The sequence below is a fragment of the Bos indicus genome, chromosome 29, assembly GCF_029378745.1.
Source record: "Bos indicus isolate NIAB-ARS_2022 breed Sahiwal x Tharparkar chromosome 29, NIAB-ARS_B.indTharparkar_mat_pri_1.0, whole genome shotgun sequence".
NCBI classification, from domain to species: Eukaryota; Metazoa; Chordata; class Mammalia; order Artiodactyla; family Bovidae; genus Bos; species Bos indicus.
In genome coordinates, this window is record NC_091788.1 from 18,270,036 (window position 1) to 18,298,032 (window position 27,997).

Below are 27,997 nucleotides of genomic sequence, written 5' to 3' on the forward strand. Positions count from 1 at the left end.
CGGCGCATGCGCGCAGCTCGCGGGCGCCGCCTCCGAGGGCCCTCCCCGCATGCGCGGGGCCGTGCAGGCGGGTCTAGTTGATTGAAAGCTGGCGGCGCCGTAGCAATGGCGGCTTTCGGGATCGCGACCGGCGGTAGCAATTGGTTTTCGGCTTTGGCGCTCGGGGTGACGCTCCTCAAATGCCTTCTCATCCCTACCTAGTAAGGGACCCACACGACCCGGGGCTGGGCGGGGAGGCCCGTCGGTTAGGACGGGCGAGAGTAATCGTGGATGAGAGGAGGAAAAGGAACTTGAAGTGGTGAGGTCGCTGCTACACTTTGCTATGCTTCCCACTCAGCGCTTTAGTTATTTTACCTATGCACAAGAATCTAGTGACCAGATCATAGCTCAGGATAGCTGGAGTCATGTCTGGCACTGATTTTAGTGTTTTTGGGCTTCAGGGTCCTCTTCCTTAATATGCAGGTAAACAGCATCTACCTCCAACATTCATTCAAATACAGTATGTATCAGCTGCCTCCTGTGCTAATATGCACTGTTCTAAGTCCTGGAGAGGCAGTTGGGAAAACATTTACAGTCTTTGTCCTCGAAGGAGTTGGTGGGGGCGGATAGAGGAACAGAAAAGTTTCAGATTGTGATGAGGTCTGAAAGAAGTAGAGAGCGACTACCTGGCAAGACTATACTCAAAAGGAGATGATGTTTGAGTTGAAAGCTGTAGGGTGCAGAAGAATAAGCAATGTGAAAAGTAGTTCCAGGAATAGGAAAGAGTAAGTGAAAAGGCCTTGTGCTAAGAAAGAACTCAGTATTCTAGGAACAGAAAGTGACCATTGTGACTGAAGAGCAGTAAGGAATGAGGTAGACAGGGCCAGATCACTCAGGTTTAGACCAGTGTGTGACACATGGACGCAAAACCAAGACTGAAAGCGTGGGAACAGCCACCAGGTGTATACAGTGGGTACTCAATATTTATTAATGTTGGCGTCCACATTCTGTTCATCCTAATTTTTCTCCTTTGACTTTTTCCCTCTTTCCTTTTCTCTCTATGGATCTCCCTACCCCAGTTCCCAGTTTAGGATTTGGTTTACTGGTATCCTTTAGTTCAAGATCTTGGTGACCTCTTGTTGGGTATGAAAGAGCTGTGTGTATAGAATGTAAACATGTACTGATGTATATATAAGCAATGAAGTATTTATGTAGGTTTAGCAAAATGAATTACAGGAGCTTGGGAAAAGAAGGGGTTTGGCAGTTGAACTTTGCAGAACTGAAATAAAAAAACATCTTTTCCTTTTAAAAGCAAATTGGAAAAAAATCTTTCTAAATATGAAGAAAGTTCCTTTCAAATCCGAATGAAAGGGAATTTTTCTTTTTAACTGTGTATATAAATCGACATTCCTTGCTTTAGTTACTTCAGCCCAGAAATGTGTCTTCAGCGTGGTTATTTTGAATACGGCTCTTGGTCCAGGATTAAGAATGTGTACAGTTGTAGTTGATGGTCTGCTTCTCAAACAGGAAACCCCTGGGATGTGAGAGAGAAGCTGCAGGATAAATGCAAAAGTATTCACCAAAATATTTTTGTTGTCGTTGTTCAGTCACCAACTCTGCGACCCCATGGACTGCAGCATGCCAGGCTTCCCTGTCCCTGTGCCTTTTTATACAGCTCTTGGGGTTCTCATGGCAAGTATACTGGAGCGGTTTGCCATTCCCTCCAGTGGATCACGTTTTGTCAGAACTCTCCACTATGACCTGTCTGTCTTGCGTGGCCCTGCATGGCATGGCTCATAGCTTCATTAAGTTACGCAAGCCCCTGTGCCACGGCAAGGCAGTGATCCATGAAGGGGACCAAGATGTTTACTAAGTGCTATATTATGAACCAGATACTGGGGCTGGGTACTAGAGAGGAGGGAAAAAATGGATATGATCCCTAAGGCTACAGAGTGTAGGTTTGGTTTGGGTTTTTTGGCTGCATCGTACAGCTTGCAGGACTGTAGTTCCCTGACCAGGGGTTGAACCTGGGCCCAATGGCAGTGAAAGCTCTGAGTCCTAACCACTGGACCGCCAGGGAACTCCTATGTAGTTTAGTAAGGATAGCAGGCCCAGAAACAGATCAACACAAGTGTATAATTACATAACAATGCTTATGTTAAGTGTTATGAAGGGAAAAAATGAGATCTTATAAGAAGACTAACAGGGAAGACTTATTTATTTTATTAAAGTGATGGCAATAAAGTACTTTTTAAATTTTTTAGATTTATTTATTTATTTATCCTTATTATTTTGGCCATGCCAGGCAGCACATGATATCTTAGTTCCCTGACTTAGGGATCAAACCCACGTCTCCTGCAGTGGAAGCTTGGAGTCTTAAGTACTGGACCGCCAATACTCTGGAAGTCCCAGAGACTCACTTTAGATTGGGTATCAGTAAAGGTCTCTGACATATAATGAGGCCTGAAAACATACCTAGTAAATGTCTTTTGTTGAACATATGTGTGCATTTTTATTGAGTATCTTGGGGAGGAAGAAATTTTCATTTACCCTTCTGGCCAGGTTTTTCTGGCTGGTCTATGAATTAAATTAACAGGAGACAGATTAATAGGAGAAAATCAAATAAAAGTGTAACAGCATGTACATGGGAGAGACTCAGGATAACAGAGTAACTTGCCAAAATGACTGAAACCTCCACCTTAAATACTGTCTTCAACTAAAGACAAGCAGATGTTAAGGGTAATGGTTTGGGACTGCAAAGGGGAGAAAGGCAGTCAACATGGAGATGGAAAAGCAAACGCTTGGTAAACAAATGTTTGCTGGGCCATGAAGAGACAGTGGGACAGAGTGGACTCTGATCTCTAGGCTCTGATGAATTTCTTCCACCACACCTAGCCCATATTCTTGACCAGTATCAGTGGTGATAGCTCTATTCCAGGAACAAAGCCCTTTATATAAATTCGTTGGGCCCTTAAGAGGGTGCTAAAAAAGGATTCCTGAGTCTTCTGTTTCTTAAAAATAATTAGCTTAAATTAATCCTCTTGCCAAAGAGACACAGTTTGCTCCCCTACAAGTATATATCTAGAAATGGAAATGTTAGATCATAAGATCATTTGTGAATTGTGATTTTGAGAAATCTGTTAGATCATAAGATCATTTGTGAATTGTGATTTTGAGAAATCTGTAGGAGATTCAGGTGACATTGTCAGCAGGAAGTTGGAGATGCCTCTCTCTAGAACTCAGGAAAGAGACCAAGGTTGTATATGTGATTTGGGAGTCACCATTCCACAGTTCATAGTGGAAGTAGTAAGTGTGAATAAGATTGTCCAGCGCAGAGTAAGCTGAATAGAAAGAAGACCAAGAACTGAACATAAGGGAACATGTGCTTGATGAATATTGGAATGGCAAGCCATGAAAGAGACATGGAGGAGCTTGGCTAGGAAACTCATCACAGAGTTGTCATTGTAGAAATGTATGAAACATTGGAAAGTGTAAGTCATGTTCTGCTGTGGAACTCGTTGACTCTGGTGAGTGGTTAATTCAGCCAGAATGTATGGAGCCCATCCACACACATATCAGGTGTTGTGCAAGATGTGGAGGGGAAGTACAGCAGTGAGCAAACAGAAAAATAAGCTTTTGCTAAAGAAGAACAAAGGGTGGCTGAAGTGCACCCCAAAATATGCCTCTTTGGCGTAAGGATTTGGGGGGACCTATTAATTTGAGGAACTACAGATACAGGAGAAGCTCTGAAAGCTGTCAAAGTTACTTTCAATGGAATACATTAGAAAGGGGGCCTGTATCTGGAAGGTAGCTCTTACCAGAGATCACTTTTTCACCTAAGAGACTTACCCTTGAGTTATTTTCGCCTGTCTTTGAAGCCTCAGCCCGCTTCCCCTCTCCATAGCTCTCAGAATAGTGAGATGAGCCTCAGTCATCTGGCTACCTTATGAGTCTCATCTCATATCTTCTGGGACTTCTGTACATATGTAAATAATTCAGATTGTCTTTTTGGGGGACTTAACCTGGTGGTCTAATGGTTAAGACTCAGTGATTCCACTGCAGGAGGCATGAGTTCAATCTCTGGTCAGGGAACTAAGATCCCATTTGCCCATGGTGTGGCCAAAAATAGATAAGTAAATAGAAATAATTTGTCTTTTTTTTCCTCCTGTTATTCCACGACTGAAGTGACTTAGCAGCAGCAGCACCATTCTGTCTTATGTCAATTTAATTCTTAGGTCAGCCACAGAACCTAGAGGGGTTGAAGGGAAAACAGTTTTCCTCCCCTATAGGGCACATACTTAGATATATTTATATTTAGTGAGTGGGAGACTAGTAAACAGTATTTGGAGATATGGGAAAGACAGGGCCATTTTTCCCCCCACCTTTTCTGTCTCATGAACTTACCTACTCATCCCTGAATATCCAGCTTTTGTGAGGCCTTTTCCAGATCATGAATCTTACAAACATTGTTTATGAACAAGAATAAGTCGTCTCTGAGCAATAGCCTGAGGGCCTCCCATGAGAAAAAGTATGGGCTTTTAGGTCAGCCTGTGGTTAACTTAGAGACCCTTTTCACTTAGATTCCCCAGCTTTTCCAGAAGGAAGTCTGGCCTCCAAATAAGTGAAGTGTTTCAGGCTTATATAGTACCTATTTTTGTCTTTATAGGATAGTGAGCTGTGACTATGTAAGGGGTGTCGATCATTTAAAAGCATAATTTTAGAAATGTGAAATTGATAAATATTTTGAGCTCTCATTTTATTCATCTGATTGTTTTGCATAGCCATTCCACAGATTTTGAAGTACACCGAAACTGGCTTGCTATCACCCACAGTTTGCCGATATCACAGTGGTATTATGAGGTAAGTTGATAATTTTCACCCTTATCATACAAGTATTACTGATATTAAAAGAGTTCTCCCTGTGATCTTAGGTTGAATGGATTGTTAAAAAAACTTGTATTCTTTCCTCATGTTACCAGACCAAACTTGGGCTCCCTTGCCTGGCACACACAAAACCAATCAGTCTACTGACCTGGGTTATGGTGAAGGAAAATACAGTGTTTATTGCAGGGCGCCAAGCAAAGAGAATGGGCAGCTAGTGCTTGAAAGACCTGAACTCTCCAGTAGCTTTCAGGCAAGAGATTTTAAAGGTAGCAGTAGGGGGTGAGGGTCACAGGGTACATAATCAGCTCATGCGTATTTTTCTGATTGATTGGTGGTGAAGTCATAGAGTGATGTTTAGTTAGTTAGTTAGTTAGTTCAGTCGCTCAGTCGTGTCCAAGTCTTTGCAGCCCCATGAATCGCAGCATGCCAGGCCTCCCTGTCCATCACCAACTCCCAGAGTTCACTCAGACTCAGGTCCATCGAGTCAGTGATGCCATCCAGCCATCTCATCCTCTGTCGTCCCCTTCGCTCCTGCCCCCAATCCCTCCCAGCATCAGAATCTTTTCCAATGAGTCAACACTTCACATGAGGTGGCCAAAGTACTGGAGTTTCAGCTTTAGCATCATTCCTTCCAAAGAAATCCCAGGGCTGATCTCCTTCAGAATGGACTGATTGGATCTCCTTGCAGTCCAAGGGACTCTCAAGAGTCTTCTCCAACACCACAGTTCAAAAGCGTCAGTTCTTCAGCGCTCAGCCTTCTTCACAGTCCAACTCTCACATCCATACATGACCACTGGAAAAACTATAGCCTTGACTAGATGGACCTTTGTTGGCAAAGTAATGTCTCTGCTTTTCAATATGCTATCTAGGTTGGTCATAACTTTTCTTCCAAGGAGTAAGCGTCTTTTAATTTCATGGCTGCAGTTACCATCTGCAGTGATTAGAGGATCTTAATCATCATCCTTCTGGTTCCAGCCTGGGGTCTATGTGCTGTGGTCAGCATGTAGTCACCATCATCCACCAACTGAGGGTATTAGTTTCTGCAGAACAACTCAAAGATAGGAGTCCAGTTGTTATCTATATCCCTTCAGGAGGATCTAAAAGTCCTGTGACTATTGTTCTAATCATTAACTCCTTGAGTTTGCTCTTTGGAAGGCCAAACAAGAAGTAGGGGTTGTGGAGAATCTTATACCTGAGTAGACCCCACAGGATTTTGTTGGTTTCAGCCCCCTCTTTTCTTTGATACTCTTCAATTCCTAAGGAGAACGTGGTGGGACAAGAAAGGGAATAAAGGGACTTCCCTGGTGGTCCAGTGGTTGGGTGTCTCCGTGCCAATGTAGGGGACAGGGGTTCAATCCCTGGTCCAGGAAGATCCCACATGCCACAGAGCAGCTAAGCCCCTGCTCCACAACTACTGAGTCCACGCTCCCTAGAGTCCACGGTCCACAGTAAGAGAAGCCAGTGCAATAAAAAGCCTGCACTCCACAACTGGAGAACAGCCTGCACTTGCTGCAACTAGAGAAATCCTCACGTAGCAACAAAGACCCTGCACAGCCAAAAATAAATAAAATTTTTTAAAAAGAAAGGGAATAAAGTTTTGGATAGAAAGGTTAATCACAAACTCTGCAAGGGAGCTTGGTTTTAGGAAGAGTCAGTTTCATTCAGTTCTGCCCTCTGGCACTATTAGGGGACCCCTTTACTTCAAAATGAGTTTCCCAAATTTTACATGGGGAATTATAATATTTGTCACATCCTTTTTGAAAGAATATTGGATAGGGAAAGAAGGAAAATTAGATTCTAGGCCTGGCTCTGCAGCACCTAGAAAATATATTTCATCTCTCTGAGCCTTGATTTTTCATCAATTATATGAGGATTTGGAATGAATTATCTCTAAGATCCTGTCTCTCCCTAACATTTTGTGATTTATGAGGACAGGAATAATGAAATGTGATGTGTAGGTATCTGGCAATATACAAACCATTCTCTCCCATTATTATAAAAACCATGTCTGTGTTTTTATTTCTGGTATGAGTTACTAACTTACATCTGATACTTCATGGAAAACAGACGTTAGCTCAGAAATTACTTGATCAAAAACAGCACTCTGATGTCAGGGAGGTTTTTCTTAAGACAACTGCTAAACTGTTTCTGTGAGTTTGTAGTTGCCTTTTGGATTTTTAGGTCAAGTCATAATAGACCTTTGTACTGAAAAAGCTTGAGAATAATTGATCTAATTGACTAAATTCCTCTTCACATAATAACACTGCAAGTATTTAATAGGAATGCTAAGGAACTGTAAGTAAATAATAATGCAAACCAGTGAGGAAACTTTATGTGTGGCCTAGTAGTCAAGAGGCTGGGCTGTGGTTCCAGACTGTCTAGATTTGACTTTCAGCTCTGCTGCTTAAAACCTGTGCTGGGCAGCCGTGGGTAGGCTGCTTGACCGCTTAAAGCCTCCGCATCACCAACTATTAACATTAGATGATAATAAATAATTATTGGGATAAAGTGAATATAATGTATGTGATGTACTGAGAGTAAAAGTGCTCATTAAACATTACTAAAGGTTCTTAATAATTAGCATTATTAATATAATAACTTTCAACCTATGTATGGAAAGTCAGTCCCTTGTCTCACCATTTTTTCCTTTTATCTCTGACTATTCCTTCTTGGTCTCCTTTGCTAACTCTTCTGAATCTAAATACTCTTTCAAAAGCTGGTTTCCTCTGGGCTTCTCTTTGTGGTTCCTTTTTCTTTTAATATTCTTTCATTCTTTCTGGATGTTCTCTCCTTTACTCCTATAATTTTCACTACTACCTATTATTTTAGTACTCCTGGAAGTATATTTAGGGCAGAGCTGTCACTTGTTATTCATTTATTTTAGATACAAGAGGTTTATATGAAAAGAGATTCTAGTAATGGTATACTTCTTTGTTCTTCCTGCTCTCCTCAGCAGTAACAATGAAAGAAATCAATGGGGCAAAACTCAGTTGTCAGTGAGGCTGACAGAGGGATGGTAAGGTGTCTGCTGTGGGTTTGGAAGGGTCTTTGTCATACTGAGGAGAGTAGATATTGAGCAGTAGATTGCATTGTAGAGCCTTCCTTAGCCATGGCTTCTAACCTTCCTTTCTGCTCTGACCTCAAAAGGATTGCTCCCTTGGTTGGGAAAGACAAAAACACCCAAGTAAATATTTGTGGAATGAACACAATTGTTTTGAATCTTTGTTGACCTAAAACAAGTAGACTGACAGTTATTTTTCCAGCAAAAATGGACTTACTTAAGATCAACAGAGGCTTCCCTGGTGGCTCAGATGGTAAGAATCTGCCCGCAGTACAGGAGACCTGGGTTTGATCCCTGGGTTGGGAAGATCCCCTGGAGAAAGGAGTGGCAACCCACTGCAGTACTCTTTCCTGGAGAATCCCGTGGACAGAGGAACCTGGCAGGCTACAGTCCCTGGGGTTGCAGAGTCAGGCACAACCAAGCAACTAACGCACACACACAGACACACACACAGGAAATCAACAGGAAAAAAAAAAATCAACAGAAAATTGCAATTCAGGGTCTTCAACTGTGGCAAGGTCCCTGCACAGCAAGGGCAGGAGAGCTCTTAGAAAGAGGGGAAAAGGAAGTTGGGAGGGCTGTAGTCAACAAAGAGCCATGGTTTTCCATCGGCTTGAGTTGTGGCAGCCTCGAGTTGGCTGAGCCGGAGAGACTTTCTTCTTCCTGTTGGGCTCTGCTGTCCTCCTGGGGCCTGAGACCTCCCCGTTCTGGTCAACATGTAGTCACCATCCTCCACTGAGTGAGGGTCTTTGCTGTTCTAGTAGCTTCCTGAGCTAATGCATTTGGAGTCAGGAGACACAGAATATGAGCCCCAGCTCTACCACATGTAAGTGACAGAATTGGTCACTTGGGAGGAAATGTGAGCTAATAGCTTGCTTGGCTTCCCAGAAGCTGTTTAGGTCAGAGGATGGCTCTAGCTGGAAGTTCCTGAGGTCAGGAGGACCTTCTGGGCTCGGCGTGGGAAGTCTCAGTGGGGAGAAGCAGCAGCATATGAGAGGATCTGAGGTGGTGTGGGGTTAGATATAGCAAGGGAAGGACAGGGACACTGTTTTGGGAAAATGACTATCTCTCGGGCAGCACCTGTTCCTTTTCTCAGTCCTTTTAATGCTTCCTTTTCCCCGTTTTATTTAGAATAATAAATATGTCGATAAAGTAGAAAAATTGTTTAGACTTCCAGTAAGATAAATGGCTCTTTAAGGGTAGTGTGAGCTCTGACATAGAAACTGTGGCTGGAAACCATGGATGTTAATAGTCTAAATTCCTGTTGAACTTCTTGAAATTATATAGACCAGTAATTGCTAAACGTTAAAATATATATATATATATATATATATATATATATATATATACACCCTAGCAAGAAGTCATTTTTAAGCATTTACTACCCAATATGTCTTTATAAATAATAAAAGTACTACTGTATTAATATACTTTAAAAATAAAAATTAAGAAGGATAAGATTAAAAAATAAAATTTCTAATATTACTTTCCATTTTTCAGTGGCTCATCTTGTTTATATCCCACATTGGAGATTTGAGATTAGTGAAGGAACATTTCATAAGGGAGAATATAGTGGGTGGTTTTGTAGATTTGTAGATTGAGTGCCCTATACAGAGAGCCTCTGGGCTGGATCAGGGCTGAGGCTTTTGCATTTTATACCTGCCCGGGGCGTAAACAGGCTGCTTCTTATTAGGACCTAAAGTTTTCATTCTTCCTTATCAGAAACAAAGAGCTAACAAGTTATTTGAGTGTCTCTTGCCTCATTTTATAACACAGGAGAGACCCTAAATAATAGTCCCTGTGGGCACCAAGTTAGTACCAAGTGAACCCTTAGTGTGCTTCCAGAAGGAGCTGCTGCTTCTGCTAAGTCACTTCAGTCATGTCCGACTCTGTGCGACCCTATAGATGGCAGCCCACCAGGCTCTCCTGTCCCTGGGATTCTCCAGGCAGGAACACTGGAGTGGGTTGCCATTTCCTTCTCCAATGCATGAAAGTGAAAGTGAAGTCACTCAGTCATGTCTGACTCTTAGCGACCCCATGGACTGCAGCCTACCAGGCTCCTCCATCCATGGGATTTTCCAGGCAAGAGTACTGGAATGGGGTGCCATTGCCTTCTCCGTCCAGAAGGAGAAGAGCTTTCAATTGAAAAGAGCAACAGGTGCAGAGTAGAGAGATAATTGCTATCTCAGCTGTTTAGGTATAAGATCTAGGTATAGTTTTAGGGACAAGTAATGGAAATAGTAATCACTTTTGTAAATTATAATAAATAATATTTATCGATACTTAGTTTGTATCTGATTCAGCACTATACACACACACACTTATATAAGATGTAATGAGATAACTTACGAGGTGAGTACTACCATTCTGTATGAATGTAGAAACTGAAACAAAATACCAAACTATAGCACCATAAAGTTTATATATAGTTTATATGTTTTTGTATAGTTTATATATTTTTCATATGATTTATATTTTTATTTAATCATTAGCGACTGTTTATTCACTTAACTAATGACTGTTCTTAATATATCAGGAACTTAATGTTCAAGATACAGAAATGACAGAGTGGTTTCTGCTCTGAAGGGTCTTAAACCTAGTGGAGCAAAAGATAAGTAGATCAGTCTAGCATTTTGTTATTTATAAATAGATTTCATATGTATTATCTCATTTAGTCCTCACAATATCTCATCTTACAGGTAGAGAAATTGTGTCTCTGGGACAGAACTTAAACCCAAGCTAAAGAATCATTTGTTATGCCTTAACTCTATTTCGGGGGCTTTCCTGGTGGCTCAGTGGTAAAGAATCCACCTGCCGATGAGGGAGACATGAGTTTGATCCCTGAGTCAGGAAAATACTGTGGAGACGGAAATGGCAACCGCTCCCGTATTCTTGCCTGGGAAATCCCATGGACAGAGGAACCTGGCAGGCTGCACTCCATGGGATCACAGGAGAGCTGGACACAACTTAGCAACAAAACAGTAAAGCTCCCTTTTTATATTTAGATGAATAGAACCATGTCATAAGCAAATTCATTACTACAAGGTTTCAAATTAATTTGTTTTGAAGTACAGTTGACTCTAAGGAACTTGAAGACTATATTAAATAACTCAGGAAATGACTTTTAGTGTTCTGTTCAGTCCTAACAGATTTTTCTATTTATGGCATATTTTAAGTGTAATTTCATTTTATGTGTGTTTTGTTTTTGTTTTTGTTTTTGAAGACCAGAGAATTAAAATTTCCAGTCTTTGTATCTTCTTTGTTTATTCAGTTACTTAGGATATATTCTGTCTTCTGTTTTTACCACAGGCAACTTCAGAGTGGACCTTGGATTACCCTCCCTTTTTTGCGTGGTTTGAGTATGCCCTGTCACATGTTGCGAAATATTTTGATCAAGAGATGCTGAATGTCCGTAATCTGAATTACTCCAGCTCAAGGACCTTACTCTTCCAGAGATTTTCTGTCATCTTTACAGACGCACTCTTTGTGTATGCCGTCCATGAGTAAGTCTGAGAATGCTATTCCGTGTGGAAGATGTTGAGGAGATGGTATCAAATAGTATTAACCTGTTCTTCACTGTGGGCAAACGAAGTTCATATAATAGCAAATGCTGGGACATTTGTAACTGTTGCGTTTTAAACTGCACAGTGAGTACTTACAGCTAGCAGTCTAGCTGAATCTTGTGGGGAAAAAAATGGGGGTTAAGGTGGGTTACAAGGTAGAGATAGTACAAGATTGTGAATGTTGTGAAAAGTAGGCCCAAGTAGAGTTCCAGGACCATTTCTCCTGCCCAGAATTGCTCTACATGCCTCTCTTTCCTATCTTGTAGCAGGCCACCACATGCTGCTGTGACCTCCCCTATTCTTTAGGATACTCTTTAGGATACTCACATACACACCACACAGCACACTCATGCACACACACGCATAGTGCTAACCACCAATGGAGTGTCCATTCTAGGAAACTCAAGACATCTCACTGAGCGCTTCTAGTTGCAGTCTCTGGATTCATTCCTTCACAAAGACTCTTCGTTAATTTTAAGCTATGTTTATATCGTATACTTTTATGTTTTGCACCTTTTACTTATAAATTACTTTTAAGTAGTTGAATACATATATGTAGAATGTTTTGCACAGTGACTTCCAAATAGTGAGTTCCCAGTCATTGTTGGTCTCTATTCTGTCCTAATACTTAAGCCTACTCATATGATTGTGACAGAGAAGTAACTCTGTTACTAGTGCCCCTTGTCATAAATAGATCATTTCTGTTTATGTGGCCTTCTCAAGTGAACCTCTTGCCCCTTACGGAATAACTCCTGTTTGGCTCCCTGACCTTCATTCTGTGTATGACCTGGCAAGAGTTGGAGGAGAAGGTGATATATCATGTACTCCTTTTAACTCAAAATCTTTAAATTCATGCTCCCAGGGAAAGGGTATGCAGGCAGCGAGAAGGAGGAGAGTTCATTTCCATCTACAGTGTAAGAGAGAACAGCTAACTAAGAGAAAAACTTCAAACAAGGCACTCTGTGTAGATTAGTAACTTGCTTCATTTTCTCAATTACCCTATAAGGTTACTCTCTCTGTTTATGAGGAAACTCAGGCTGCAGGCAGGAAAAGCAGGACACCTTTCCCTAGCCCCTGTCCAACTGCATCTTTATTATGTCTGCTTTCCCTTTTAGCTTTCTTTGTTTTCAGGATTTGCTGGTATTCAAATGAAACACATTAAAAAAAAATCTTTTCATAGAATAATACATCCTTGTTGTCAAAATTTTGGAAAACAGCACATATACAGTGGTTCAGACGGTAAAGAATCTGCCTGCAAGGTGGGAGAACTGGATTCGATCCCTGGGTCGGGAAGATCCCCTGGAGGAGGGCATGGCAACCTACTCCAGTTTTCTTGCCTGGAGAATCCCACGGACAGAGGATCCTGGCGGGCTACAGTCCTTGGGGTCACACAGTCGGATACGACTGGGTGACTAACACTTTCACTTTCGCTAAAGTTAACAGGAACCCATATTCCTCCACTTACTGCTATCACTATCAACATTTTGGTGCCTATTATTTCAACCTCTTTTTGTGTCTGAATATAATTTTTACAAAATAGAAATGGATCGTACAGTTGTCACCTGCTGCTGTCGCTTAATCACTGTATTCTTTACCTTTAAATGACATACATTTTTTTATAGGAGTTTTTTAAATTATTTGGGTAGTTAAAAGCTGCAAGTTTGTGTCTCTATTCTTTTTTTTTTTTCCCTATCCCCTCCACCACTCTCTCCCAAACTCTCGCCGGCCTATTCTTAATTTGGCTGGTTTGATGACATATAATTTAGAATGTAGTGTTATCCTGGTCTGCATTTTTTTAGTCTTACGGACTAAAATAGTGTGTGTCCTCTCAGTTTTCAAAATTCTTTTGGGTTTTTGGTTTTTTTAATTTGTTTTATTAAATGAAGACTTTGTTTCAAGTCAGCGTAGCTGAGAGAGACACGAAACTGGCCCTGAGGACTTTCTTTCTGCTACCACCTTTTTAGGTTTAGGAATGGCATGGACACCCCAATCCTTGTTTCTAATGAACCGACAGGGAAGCAACTAAAACTTTTGTAACTCCCTGGAATTACTTGGGAACGGTGACACCCAAGGGCACTTTAACTGAAAAGTTGTCCGTATCACCAGACCTGGATCCTGTCACCTTTCTTTTTCTTCCCTGTTGATAACTGGCAACATTGAGCTGTGATTTGGGTGCAGACCTATTGAAGGGCTACAAGAAAGTCTCCTAGAGTCTCTTCCCTCCTTTTTAAAAAGAAAACCTTCCATGGTCCTTGGGAAGTAAATATTATACTCTTAGTGAAAGCATCTTGGATATACCGAGTGCTCCATAAATAGTAGCGTTATTTCCTTGATCTTTTCTCTCCTCATTCCTCCATTTCTTCCTTCCTTTTTTTCCCGTTCATATTTGGATTGATATAAACCTTAGTTGGACTTCCCTGGTGGCTCAGACGGTAAAGCGTCTGCCTACAATGCGGGAGACCTGGGTTCGATCCCTGGGTCGGGAAGATCCCCTGGAGAAGGAAATGGCAACCCACTCCAGTACTCTTGCCTGGAAAATCCATGGATGGAGGAGCCTGGGGGGCTATAGTCCATGGGGCCACAAAGAGCTGGACACAACTGAGCGATTTCACTTTCACTTTCAAACCTTAGTTTTCCAACTGCTGTTCAGCCTGAATGTTGCTTTTCTATCATTCATTTTCAAAATAAAATAATTCCACGTTAAAAAGAAAAGAATGGCATGGACAGCTTCTCATGAATGGTTAATAAAACACCACAGAGTGTATCAGAGCACTCTGTAAAAGTACTGCAATGTTCTAATGAAGATAGAAGTTGTTTCTGATTCTTTCCTCATGTTCCAATTTAGGTGCTGTAAATGCATTGATGGGAAAAAAGCAGGCAAAGAACTTACAGAGAAGCCAAAGTTTATTCTGTCAGCACTACTGCTGTGGAACTTCGGGTTGTTGATTGTAGACCGTATCCTTGACGTTTTATGCACTGTTCCCTTATTTATTTGATATGTACTAAAGTATAAGATTAATTCTTTCTGTAATGATGATTCTGAAATGTGAGCTGCTTTTGAAAGTGGATGTGGGATGGGTTAGTCAGTTCCCCAAACTGTGGTCTCTACTCAACTTTACCACCCTCTGGTTGTAGAGCACTTTGTCCCTGAAAAGTTAGTGATGATGTTCAAGAATCAGGTAAATCACCAGGAAAGCAATATACTGGGACTTATAACTGTCTTTAGATTAATCTAATATACATATCTGAAATAGTTTATATTATTCTAAATACCTTTTGTAGAAAAGGGCCTATCACAGTATTGCATGTGGAAACAAGGCTTCCTGCTTTTCTCCCCTCTTGGCTTGCCCCATGTTAATAGGCAAAGTTCTTAAATCCAAAGGGTCTGAATGTAACTAAAATCCAAATGACCGAAGCCATATTTCTAGTTTTCCTAGACATAGCCAGGTGTAGGTGAGAGCACCTAGACCTTGGTTTAGGTGTGACCTGGACTCAGATCTCAGTTTTGTCATCTGAGTGGTGATAGGCCATAAGTATAGTAATGCTCTGGGCTCTGACTACCTCACAGGTTCATTGTATGCTTACTGACAACGAAATGCTGCATGAAATGGCCTTTGGTAGCTGTTAGGTCCCTTCCTTTCTCATCCCTGATTCTAGAAGACAAAACAAAAAATACTCCTTTAGCTGTTCATTCTTTAACTTACAGAACATATGGGAAAGTTTCCTGGTTTTCTTCTTAAACATAAATTTTAATTTAAAAGTTCGTCCAGAATTTTACAATTTATACAAAACACTTTTATGCAAAGTCCAAACTGGTAGTAATACTGTTGTCTTTAATTTACCTGTAAAATAAGCACCTGTAACTTTGATGCTCAGTCTGCTGGCACAGTTCATTGTGAATTTGGTATCCTCTGTTTTCCTTCCTTGACCTAAGTCCAGATATTCATTTCCAGTACAATGGTTTTTTATCTGGATTAATGCTGCTCTCCATTGCACGATTCTTTCAGGTAAACACAGAATAGGCTAGTTATATTAGTTTGGTTTTTAGCTTGTAAAGGTGATAGGTAAATTTATTTGACCAACTGTTTTCCATTGCCAAGTGCTATTCACACTTGTATTGAGTATTTCTCACAAATTCCATCTTCTCTTTTAGTAATACTTTTTTCCATTTTACAGATGAGAAAATTATACTCTAAAAACGTGTTAGGGTGTGGCAGGCCTGAAATAAACTTGAGTTTCTATATTTGGTTTGGATTGTCCAGAAAGGAAGTCTTCCATAGTTTATACAGAATAGTAACTATGATGGTGGGGCCTTACCCATCAGAAGCATGTAGCATAGTGTAATGGAAAGTATGGGATTTGGAACCAGAAGACCTGGGTTGAAATCCTGAATAACCCAAACAAGCTGTGTGACTCAGACAAGTAATTTAAAAGCATTGGCATTGGGTCCATTATATATAATATCTTATTGAGTAAACCTTGCAACTGTTGTGTGAAGTTGTTAAAATTATCCTCCTTTCTTTAGAGGAGGAAAGCAGGTAATTTAGATTTCTGGATGTCTCCTCATCTCTGGGATTGGGTTTTAGGAATCTCCAGGGAATATTGATACACCATCAGGTTTGGGAACCATCAACCCAAGGCAAGTCTTCCGACCCTCCCAGCCTCAGTTTTCTCATCCATAAAATAAAATTTACCCTCGATACATTCTGTTTATTAAATGGGGCCACTTACCTCACAGGGACTTTGGAAAGATCAAATTCAATAATCTGTTTTAAAGTTCTTTATCAACTATGAATGTCTGGATAAGTTTTTTTTTCTTTTAACCATTATAAGCCACACTATCCATAGATCATAATTGGTGTTCAATGAGTGAAGGGTGAATGGTTGTTGAACAAATGAACTAAAGTTTAGCTGTAGAACCCCAGCTGGACTTTCTCTGAATCTTAAATAAATAATAAAACTGGTGGAGAGATTTAGAAGCATCCCTTTGGTTTTGCCTTACCATTGCTGATTCATCTGTTCTAGACCACACCTGATGAGACAGTGAAAGGAGGAACCTGGCCTTTCACGGTCCCTCTGGCAGTTTCTTTGCTGAACCCCAGGACCATTATCTCATTTGGTCCTTCCAAAATTCCCGTGAGGTAGGTAGAATTCAGACTTCTCTAGTCATAGTCAACTCAGTTTGGAGGGTTGTTTTTTTCCCCCTAGAATCAGAATGCCTTTAATTCTCCTGGGTGGTTTGTTAGATCAGGTACTGCTTGCTGCCTTCAGCCCAGTCGTCCTCTATGTTACCTAATATGTAATGTGCGATTTAAGTGATTCTTTGTTAGCATAGTTTATCTATAATTATTCATACTCTGATTCCCAGATCTTCTCTGGAAATCAGCTCCAGCTATTGTTTAACTATAAGAGAGTGAAGGTAATTAACATCTTTGGGTCCCTTAGCGAGAATTTGTAGTGTGTTGTTATGCCGATGTATTTATACCTCAACATCAAACTTAGTACTTAATAAATATTTGTTGAAGTAATGAATTTATGAACCCACTAGGCTCACTGTAAAAGCTGCTGCTGCTGCTACTGCTAAGTCGCTTCAGTTGTGCCCGACTCTGTGTGACCCCATAGACGGCAGCCCACCAGGCTCCCCCGTCCCTTGGATTCTCTAGGCAAGAATACTGGAGTGGGTTGCCATTTCCTTTCCAATGTATGAAAGTGAAAAGTCAAAGTGAAGTCACTCAGTCATGTCCGACTCTTAGCAACCCATGGACTGCAGCCTACCAGGCTCCTCCATCCGTGGGATTTTCCAGGCAAGAGTACTGGAGTGGGGTGCCATTGCCTTCTCCAACTGTAAAAGCTAATTGGAATCAATTCCTTCTGTTCTTATACTGGTCTTCCCTGCTGGCTCAGTGGTAAAGAATCCACTTGCCAAGCAGGAGATGTGGGTTTGATCCCTGGGTCAAGAAGATCCCCAGAAAGGGAAATGACAACCCACTCCAATATTCTTGCCTGGTAAATCCTATGGACAGAGGAGCCTGGTGGGCTATAGTCCACGGCGTCACAAAGAGTTGGACATGACTTAGAGACTGAAACACCACCAGTGTTATATTTCTCATATTGTACATCACATTCCTAGAACTTACTTGTCTTGTAACTAGAATTTTGTGCCTTTTGACTGCCTTTATTCAATTCTCCCTCCCCCATTTCTCACCTCTGGCTAACTACAGGTCTAATCTTTTCCCTATGAGTTTGTTTGTTTTTGAAGTAATAATTGGTCTACAACACTGTTAGTTGCTGTTACATAACATAATGGCTCAGTATTTCTATCCATTTCAAAATGATCACCACGGTAAGTCTGGTTACAATCTGTCACCATACTGAGATGACAGATATAGTTGCTGACTACATTTTCCACACGGTACCTTTCATACCCATGATTCATTTGTTTTGCAACTGTACTTCATCTCTTAATCTCCCTCACCTATTTCTCTTCTCCCCTCACCCATTTATCTTAACCATTTTCAAATACAATAGAGTTCCTATACCCCTTCACTCATTTTCCTGTAATGTTACCATTGTATGGTACATTCATCAAGACTAAAAAACCAACATTGATACATTCAGATTTCACCAGTTTTTCCACTAACATCCTTCTATTCCAGGATCCAGTCCAGGATGCTACATTATGGTGTTTAGTTTACCCTGAATTTTGAATTGATATTTCCCTTTTCAATCTTCTAGAAAAGGCATATGGAAGGAGCATTTCTCTTTGCTGTTCTCCTGCATTTCAAGCACATCTACCTCTATGTAGCACCAGCTTACGGTGTATATTTGCTGCGATCTTACTGTTTCACTGCAAATAAACAAGGCAAGGTTTAGTGATTGTGTTATTTTTCTTTTTTTTTTTTTTTTATTTTGTCTTGACTTAGTGGCTTGCTTTTTAATTTTTATTGATTTATTTGACCACACTTAGTATCTTAGTTCCCTGACTAGGGATTGAACCCATGCCCCCTGAAGTGGAAGCATAGTCTTAACCACTGGACCACCAAGGAACTCCTATGAGAGGGTTTTATGAGGCACAGCAGATATCTTTCAACTATTGATCCTATAAAAATGGGTAAAAACCCATTCTTACTTTTCTGTGTTCTTGCCACATCATAAAGATTGGTATATTATCATGCTGCTGCTGCTGCTAAGTCACTTCAGTCGTGTCCGACTCTATGCGACCCCATAGACGGCAGCCCACCAGGCTCCCCTGTCCCTGGGATTCTCCAGGCAAGAACACTGGAGTGGGTTGCCACTTCCTTCTCCAATGCATGAAAGTGAAAAGTGAAAGTGAAGTCGCTCAGTCGTGGGCTACTACTAATTTGGGCATGTTATATAAGCTATGGCTTTCCATGCTCCTGGTTAATGATAATGGTCTTTTCTGTAGATGGATCCATCCGATGGAACAGCTTCAGCTTTGTCCGTCTTATTTCCCTGGGACTGATTGTTTTCCTAGTTTCTGCTCTTTCATTGGGTCCTTTTCTAGCCTTGGTAAGTCTTTTATTTGTTATAAAGAAGACATGTTTGGTATTATTTAGAAAAAATAATAAAGCCAGGGATATATAAAATAAGCAAAACTACTCCCTTTTCACTCCTTCCAACTATGACGCCACAAAGATAGGATGGTATTCTTTCAGGCATTTTTGTGCCTATGCAAATATGTATGTGCATATATTTGTATGTTTAACAACATGTCTCACACAAACACACACTCATACAGAGTTGATCGTAAGTATTCACAGATTTCTGGATTTGTTTATTTGCTTGTTTGCTATGTTTTATTTGTAACCCCAAGTCAGTCCTCAGCGTTTTGCCAGTCAGTCATTGACAACAAACATTCTAAAGTGTTTACTTTAGAATATATACTAAATATACTACAGATGTTCAGCAGGTGTTTTTCCTTTTTTTGCTTCCTTCCTTGTTAATTTTAATTGCTGCTAAAACTGGGAAACACTGCATGTCTCATCAAGCGTTCTGCATCATCCCCATTTCTTCAGTAAACTTGATGAAGCTGCAGTCTGTTCTCCTTTGCCCCTTATCAATTCTTCCATTATTATATTATGTTATTATACACAGTATCAGACTGGTATTCAAAATACTTTGATGTACCTTGTCACACATGACAGATGAGAAGGCTGGACAAAAAGAAGTTCTATGAACTGCTCAGCATCACATAACTATTTCCTTGAAGGAACAAATACTGGAACTCAGACCTCATAACTTTCTTCACACAATGCCACAGATAGTACCCTAGATCTCTTTATTAACTTAGAAAAGATTGATCACTGTTTAATCTCTTTTCAACAGAACCAACTGCCTCAAGTCTTTTCCCGACTATTCCCCTTCAAGAGGGGCCTCTGCCACGCATATTGGGCTCCAAACTTCTGGGCTTTGTACAGTGCTTTGGATAAAGTGCTGTCTGTCATCGGTATGGTAGCAAACGTTCTTACCTTGTTTTGGAGGGGGGGAGGTCTCTACTCATGGTTTGTGGGATCTTAGTTCCCCAACCAGGGATCAGCCCGTGCCCCAGCAGTGAGAGCACTGAGTCCTAACCACCTTTTTTTGGAGGGGGTGTCTCTGCTTTTGGTTTGTGACATCTTCGTTCCCCAACCAGGGATCAGCCCGGGCCCCAGCAGTGAGAGCACTGAGTCCATGTAGGGACCTACATGGAATTCCCTAAGCCTTCTTACTTAGACTATGAATATTGCAAGGGCTAGTCACATTGAGAAATGGGAAAAAAAAAACCCTGCTTTGTCTTGTGAATGAGGCTGAACTGTTTGTTCTCCAGCCCCGAGTTTCCGCTCTCAGGATAAACAGAGAAGTGGTTCTAGGGACTGATACTTCAGCAGTGGAAATAGACTGCATTCCTTATAAAAGCTCTTTGTGGCAATGAGATGGTTGTTCCTTTCCTTGGGAATAAAATATTTAGACATTTTTAAAAGGTAATTTTTACCTCAAGTAAAACATTTTTCAGCAGTTATAACCTTACTTTTAAACTTTAAAATGTGAAGAAGTATTTTTAAGAATGTGTAAGTTATGATTCTGGGTATTAAAGATAATGGTAGGCATGCATTCAGCATGAGATGAAAGAAAGAGAAAACTTAGGCTATGCTTTTAAGTTTGCGATGTGATGAAAAGGAATTTATACCTTCAGACGGTTCTGAAAATAACTAACTGTAGAACAACTCACAGTCTCTCATCTGTGAATGCAGCCTAGTGTGATGGGAAATGGCAGGACCAAGAGAACGCCAGGCAAGCTTCTGTAACCGGACAGACAGTAAATATTTTAGGCTTTGCAAGCCACATAAGGTGTTTGGTTGCTTGTTTGCTGCTGCTGCTGCTGCTAAGTCTCTTCAGTCGTGTCCGACTCTGTGCGACCCCATAGACAGCAGCCCACCAGGCTCCCCCATCCCTGCGATTCTCCAGGCAAGAACACTGGAGTGGGTTGCCATTTTGTTCTCCAATGCATGAAAGTGAAAAATGAAAGTGAAGTCGCTCAGTCATGTCTGACTCTTAGCAACCCCATGGACTGCAGTCTACCTTTACAACCCTTAAAATGTAACAACTTATTGTGAGAAGCAAATGCAACAATAAAGACATGCCAGGCTGTCAGTAGCAGGGGCTTTGGAACCAAACAGCACTGGATTTGATTCTTCCACCTAAGCTTTGTGACTTTAGGCATGTCACTCATCTTTGTGTGCCTCAAGGAGCTAAAAGTAATGGCTGCAGAGCCCTTGGCATATGGCAGGTGCTTAATGCATGGCGGCTGCTATTACTGTTTTGGACACGTACTTGCGGGAAATCATAATTTGGTATTCTCACTCACCCACTGAGCCCAGCCTTGATATATCTGGCATCTTATAAAGTAGTTCTTAACACTTCTGAAAACTTTAAATGACTGGCATAATATGAGGTACAGGGGCCACTTGCCTTTATCTGAGTCAGGAAACTGTTGTACCTCATCTTGTGTATCTGTCTCCTCAAGAATGTTGTGAATGGAAAGCCAGTGGCAGGTTAGGCAATTCTGTTTCAGGCAGGTAATTATTAGCTTTAAGAGAGAATCTGCAGGCTGAAGTCAAAAGGGAAGAGGTGAATGAATAGAAAGTATTTTAGTAGTCTACACTTTTCTCACATTTCACTAATTTTCAGTGGCATTAGATGGGGCCATTCAGGTGCTCAGACCATCTTTGACTCTTCTGTTAGCTTGTTTGGGCTGGGGCTTGCATCATTATCCTTGGACTTGGTTCATTTAGTAAGTATTTCTTGGAATGTTATGATATGTGCTGGGCATAGAAATAAATTGTCATTCCTGCCTTTAAGGAACCCAGTGTAGGAGAGTAAATGAACATATAAACAGATACAGTGCAACATGTATAAGAGACCACCTTAACCCACAAGAAAATCAGCTTTACTTCCTGAGTTAGGAGCTTTCTTAGGTGAGTGAATTAGGAGTTAGCTCTAGAGTGAGTAGGCCATTCTATGCAAAAGGAGTGGTCTGTGCAGAGGGACACAGGTGTCTGAGGGGTATGTCAGCTCATTGCAGCTGAACTATATTTAACAAGGTGAAGCAGATGAGTCTGGCAAGGTGGGAGGGGCTAGATCATGGAAGATACTGTGGACTGTGCTTAGGAATATGGACTTTATCCCATAGTCAAGGAAGGATTCAAAGCTGGCTTGTGACATGGTAGTATTTGAGAAAGCTTGCTTCATTTTAGAGATGATAGCAAATTGCTGTCCATGCTACCTGCCAGCAAGGTTTCCTGTTCCAATATAGACAACCACATTGTAAACCAGAGGCATTTTAGATAGAATATTGTGGGACTGAGTTAATGAAATCTTGACCTTGAAGCAGTCATAAGATTTAGTGGCATATTCTTTTTTTCCTTAAGGAATTGACTGGTAAAATACAGTGTGAAAGTGTCACCAACTCTTTGCAACCCCAGGGACTGTAACCCGCCAGACTTCTCTGTCCGTGGGATTCTCCAGGCAAGAACCCTGGAGTGGGTAGCCTTTCCCTTCTCCAGGGGATCTTCCCAACCCAGGGATCTAACCCAGGTCTCTGGCATTGCAGGCGGATTCTTTACCAGCTGAGCCACCAAGGAAGCCACATAACACATGGTGTGTCATTGATCAAAACAAAATGTCTGTTTACTCTGTAGGTTTAGAACTGAAACTTCTTGACCCCAACAAGATTCCCAAGGCCTCAATGACAAGTGGTTTAGTTCAGCAGTTCCAACACACAGTCCTTCCCTCAGTGACTCCCTTGGCCACCTTTATCTGCACTCTGATTGCCATGTTGGTAAGAATTCACACGTGGTCCTCATTTATTGAGTTTTCTCTCCTTTTTTTGTGTGTGGCTGGTTGAATTTCAAGTTTTCCTAACTGTAGGATAAATTCCATGCCTGTAATCCTGCTGCAGATTGAGGCATTTCCTAGCAATTCTTAGGGTAACTTTGAACACCATAAGGAAGGATTACTAGTAAAGCCTCTTTGAGAGAGGTCCTCACGAAAGGCTAATAGACCATCTGTTCACCATCAGATGAAGAAGAATGAAAAGCCCGGGGAGGGGTGGATCCTGGACCACACCGTGGAGAAAGAGGACAGTGTAGTAAGGACATCAGGTTTTTGTTTTCTTCCATGGTGAACTGATCAAAAGTCTAAATTTTTCTGGACCGCCTGGATATTTTGTCTTGATAATGAGCTGAGATGCCACAGTGGCTGTTTGAGCATCGGATAAGAATCTTATATGAGTCAGATGCTGTTATAGGCATCATTCAAAGTTGTTTTTGTTAGTGATCATGATGAACTCAATTTCATGATATAATTTTAGTAGAAGTCAATATAAATAACTCAGTCATACCTAATTACACTCAGTTTTAATTTTTGTTTCTGTATAATCAAGCCTACTCACAAGACACCTGACCCCACTTAATTGCATGGCAGTACTGGTAGGTAATTAAGCTCTGTTGGCCTATTTATCCACATGTTCTAACTGAGGTTAAACTTTTTCCTAAAATTTCAGCCTTGTAAGCTGCATGTGGAAGGCCTTGGATTGCTTGTAAATTACACTACTCCAGCTCACAGAGTTAGATGTTTGCTTATTACTATTAAGATTTTTTGATGTGGACCATTTTTAAAGTTTTATTGAATTTGGTACAAAATTGTTTATTTTATGATCTGGTTTTTTGGCCACGAGGTATGTGGGAATTGAATCCGCACCCTCTGCATTGGACGACAAAGTCTTAATCACTGGGCCACCAGGGAAGTCCCTGGTGTTTGTTTATTAATATGCTGCTGCTGCTGCTAAGTCACTTCAGTCATGTCTGACTCTGTGCGACCCCACTGACAGCAACCCACCAGGTTCCGCCATCCCTGGGATTCTCCAGGCAAGAACACTGGAGTAGGTTGCCATTTCCCATTTAATTTATTATTAGCTCCACAATATCGATGAACTTTTGTAGTTTGATCTAATAAGTTCAGTGACTATTAGTTAACTAATTATGAAGGTGTAATGGGGGTTATACTGGCTATCCTAGAACTTATCATTCCTTATTAATGTCAATGAGTAGAATTAATTTTAACAAGTTAAATATGTATTTCCAAATGCCTTTTTCTGAGTAGTGTTTCTATGTTAACTTTTAGTGGACTGTTCACAAAGCAAATTATCTCAGTTTGATGGAGAATAATGAGCTACTGTTTTTCAGAGATGATGTAAATTATATTCACCTAACGATGTTTCAATAAAGCCTATTTTAAATGATACTGAAGTTTTATCTTTGCCTATTGTTTCTAGCCCTCTGTTTTCTGTCTTTGGTGTAAACCTCAAGGGCCCAGAGGCTTTCTCCGATGTCTGATTCTTTGTGCCTTGAGCTCCTTCATGTTTGGTTGGCACGTCCATGAAAAAGCCATTCTCCTCGCAGTTCTCCCAATGAGGTAAGCTCAGTTAGTGAGCACTTCTGGCATATTTCACAGTGACCCTGTTGTTTTCCATCTGATCTGTCCCTTGACATGTTCAGTGGGATAGGCAAAGATGTGTGGGAAAAGGTTTATACCTGGACAGAATGGTGATGCTTAACTTGGGATCCTTGGACCTGTGAAAGTTCTAAGCTATGCAGAACTGCCTGTATTGTCTCTGCATTTTTTGGTAAGGGGTCTTGTGGTAATTAAGAGTCATGATACCAGCCTGTTACTGCTGAATTTTGAATGGCAGCGTAGTATGAAAAAACGTGGTATTTGATGTCATCACGCCCACAATTCCTTGTTGGGTGTTGTTTAGTCAAAGTAAGGAGTGAGTCCATTATGGAATAATACCTAGCATACACACAGCACTTCAGAGTTTTCAGAACTGTTTTTGTTGATTGTTGGGATTTTGTTTTGTGCTTTTGTATTCTTTCTTTTGAGCCCCACAACAGCCTATAAGATAATTAGGATAAATGATTATCCCCTGTCTTTATAAAGCCCCAGAAACTGGGGCTCAGAGTTTGCCTTATCCAAAGTCACACAGCTAGCAAATAGCAGGATTAGGACTTTAACCTGAATTTTACCGTAGTGAATCTTAAGTTCTTTTCACTATGCCATGCTGGGGGAAAAAAAAAAAAGCACAATGTGTCTATTTTATATACAACTGAAACCCAGTTACATAGATGGTAATAGAATTAGCCCTTTTCTTAAGCTTTTTCTTAAATCCTGAGAGACGTCATTTAAGCTCTGAAAGAACATTAAACAAATATGTCAGATCAGTACATGTCTTGTCTGAGTTCAACAGGGCAAAATTCCTAATGTCTTTAGTTAGAATTCTAATTGAACACCAGGACATGTGGGGCATTGTCCCAAAGAAGAGCTATAGGGTTGGAAATAAAACTCTCAAGTCCAGTTTCCCTGTCTACCACCATTAAGCAGCTCCCAACCCCACAATATTCCTTTCTTTGAGGAGGCAGTTACTCAGAGAGACAAGATTCTTTTTTGAATGTTCCATGATTCAGTGTAGTACATTCTTCTATGTATTGCTTCAAGTTTCCCACTAAAAAAATTAATATTCTCAATTGAATTGGACTTGTAGCAAAGATTAATATGTTTTATGCAAAGCCAGTTCTAGAAATAATATGATATATATATATGTATAGCTATTTGCAAGTATAAGCTTCATTTGATGTTTTAATGAATTACACTAAGAATTATTTGAGAATTTTTATTTTTAGCCTCTTATCGGTGGGAAAAGCAGTAGATGCTTCAATTTTTCTGATTCTGACCACAACAGGACATTATTCCCTCTTCCCTCTGCTCTTCACTGCACCAGGTAAATAGCTTCTTTTTAAGAGAGATCTATCTGATTGTCATGCCTTTACATCAGCACTTGCAGATCAGTGCTATCTGATTTAAACTACCTTAAAGTCTCTTAGAGAGAGCTCATCCATTCTTTTAAATAAAACCTCCAATATATCCCTAATTCTCAGTATCTTTAGATGTCACCAAAATGCATAGTTAAGCTCAAAAAGCATTCCTAGCACTATATAGCTATGTCAGTGTGATTATATTCCTTTAAGTATTCCCTAAAGTATCATAAACCTTCCTCTTACCAACTTAATCATCATATGTACCTTTTTATTCTTTTAACAGAACTTCCCATTAAAATCATACTCATGTTACTGTTTACCATCTATAGTATTTCCTCACTGAAGACTCTGTTCAGGTAATCTAAAAAAGTACATTTAAAATTCTTTTTACTCTTGTGAAATGTTTACTCCTAAATGATTAAGTCTTTTACATTTTAATTTTTTAAGTATTAGTGGTAATATCACAACCTTACAAAACATCAGCAATGCTGCTGCTGCTGCTAAGTCACTACAGTCGTGTCCGACTCTGTGCGACCCTATAGACGGCAGCCCACCAGGCTCCCCCGTCCCTGGGATTCTCCAGGCAAGAACACTGGAGTGAGTTGCCATTTCCTTCTCCAATGCAGGAAAGAGAAAAGTGAAAGGGAAGTTGCTCAGTCATGTCCGACTCTTAGCGACCCCATTGACTGCAGCCTACCAGGCTTTTCCGTTCATGGGATTTTCCAGGCAAGAGTACTGGAGTGGGGTGCCATTACCTTCTCTGAATATCAGCAATAGCAGGAGAAATTACTCATATTCCATCACTCTGAATAAGCCAGACACAAAAAGGACAAATATCGTATGATTTCATTTATATGAAATAGCTGCTGCTGCTGCTAAGTTGCTTCAGTTGTGTCCGACTCTGTGGGACCCCATAGATGGCAGCCCACCAGGCACCCCCGTCCCTGGGATTCTCCAGGCAAGAACACTGGAGTGGGTTGCCATTTCCTTCTCCAATGCATGAAAGTAAAGTCGTTTAGTCACGTCCAACTCTTCATGACCCCATGGATTGCAGCCCACCAGGCTCCTCCATCCATGGGATTTTCCAGGCAAGAGTACTGGAATGGGTTGCCATGAAATATCTACACTATGCAAATTCATAGAGACAGAAAGTAAATCAGTGGTTACAGGGACCTGTGGGAGCGAGCGGTGGTGGTGCTGGATAGGGAGCACCTATCCAGCTTTACTGTCTCAAAAGATTCTTTTTAGGGTGTTGAAAATGTTTTGAAAGTGGACGATGGTCATGGTTACACAACATTATCAATATACTTACTACTACTTAATTACAATAAAAAATGGTTAACAAATTGTATATGACTTTACCAAACAAAAATTATGTACTGATTACCATATTCTTATTCCAGCATCACAGTATCCAGCCCCCTTCCCTCTTCCAAATGCATAGCTAGTTCTCCCTCAGCAACTTCAGCTAAGTGACAGCATCGATGATGACTGGATAATTTGGATTGTTGAGTTAATAGAATGATATAGTTTTATCACTTTTCTCTAAATGTGAAATTTTTTGCATTCTTTTGACTCTGGCTTTAGCTGCACTGCACATCAAGACAGTGCAGTTGGGCAGCTTTAGTTGAGAAATGTTTGCAAAAGCAGAATGACTCATCTAAAGTCAGACTTCTCTCCTTTTTTCTTCAGAAAAGAAAAGCCTCTTTTTAATTGGATGGAAACTTTCTACCTCCTTGGCCTGGGACCTCTGGAAGTCTTCTGTGAATTTGTATTCCCTTTCACCTCCTGGAACCTGAAGTACCCGTTTATCCCTTTGTTACTGACCTCAGTGTATTGTGCAGTGGGCATCACATATGCTTGGCTCAAACTGTATGTTTCCGTACTGATTGACCCTCCTGTCGGCAAGACAAAGAAGCAATGAGTAAAGGAACTGCTTGGATGTATTCCAAGCAATTATTTCATGGGAAGTTAATCAGAACTTGAAGAAAGTTGCTGGTAGCATGAAGCATTCATTTCAGTAAATCTGTGGGAGGACCATTCTTGTAAACTTGGCCTTGCCCAGCCTAGCAACCTGATTGTCACCATGGTGAGAAGCCACTTGTCCTCCATAAGCAGTGAAATACATCTGAAACAAA

The 27,997-nt window shown here is 40.8% G+C and overlaps 1 protein-coding gene across 4 annotated transcripts; it reads left to right on the top strand.

Annotated features, from left to right (window-relative positions):
* The first annotated feature begins 47 nt into the window (after window positions 1-47).
* Window positions 48-27,997, top strand: ALG8 (ALG8 alpha-1,3-glucosyltransferase). Of its 4 annotated transcripts, none has more exons than XM_070782736.1 (13): window positions 48-200; window positions 4,761-4,839; window positions 11,234-11,427; window positions 14,333-14,442; window positions 15,427-15,494; window positions 18,223-18,349; window positions 18,914-19,017; window positions 19,834-19,954; window positions 22,727-22,825; window positions 24,354-24,459; window positions 25,725-25,822; window positions 26,143-26,215; window positions 27,552-27,997. In XM_070782736.1, the coding sequence occupies exons 1-13, from the start codon at window positions 106-108 to the stop codon at window positions 27,781-27,783; spliced, it is 1,506 nt and encodes a 501-aa protein (XP_070638837.1). In that variant the 5' UTR covers window positions 48-105; the 3' UTR covers window positions 27,784-27,997. The 4 variants fall into 4 exon arrangements, with proteins under 4 accessions (XP_070638837.1, XP_070638838.1, XP_019810236.2 ...); XM_019954677.2 differs by having other exon boundaries at window positions 49-200; window positions 22,686-22,825; window positions 24,320-24,459; XM_070782737.1 differs by lacking the exon at window positions 26,143-26,215 and having other exon boundaries at window positions 22,686-22,825; window positions 24,320-24,459.

Coding starts and splice junctions, on each gene's coding strand:
- ALG8 (XM_019954677.2), top strand. CDS start 106: ATGGCGGCTTTCGGGATCGCGACCGGCGGTAGCAATTGGTTTTCGGCT. Junction 4,840..11,233: donor TATCACAGTGGTATTATGAG/GTAAGTTGATAA, acceptor TTTTTACCACAG/GCAACTTCAGAGTGGACCTT. Junction 18,350..18,913: donor TTTCACTGCAAATAAACAAG/GCAAGGTTTAGT, acceptor TCTTTTCTGTAG/ATGGATCCATCCGATGGAAC.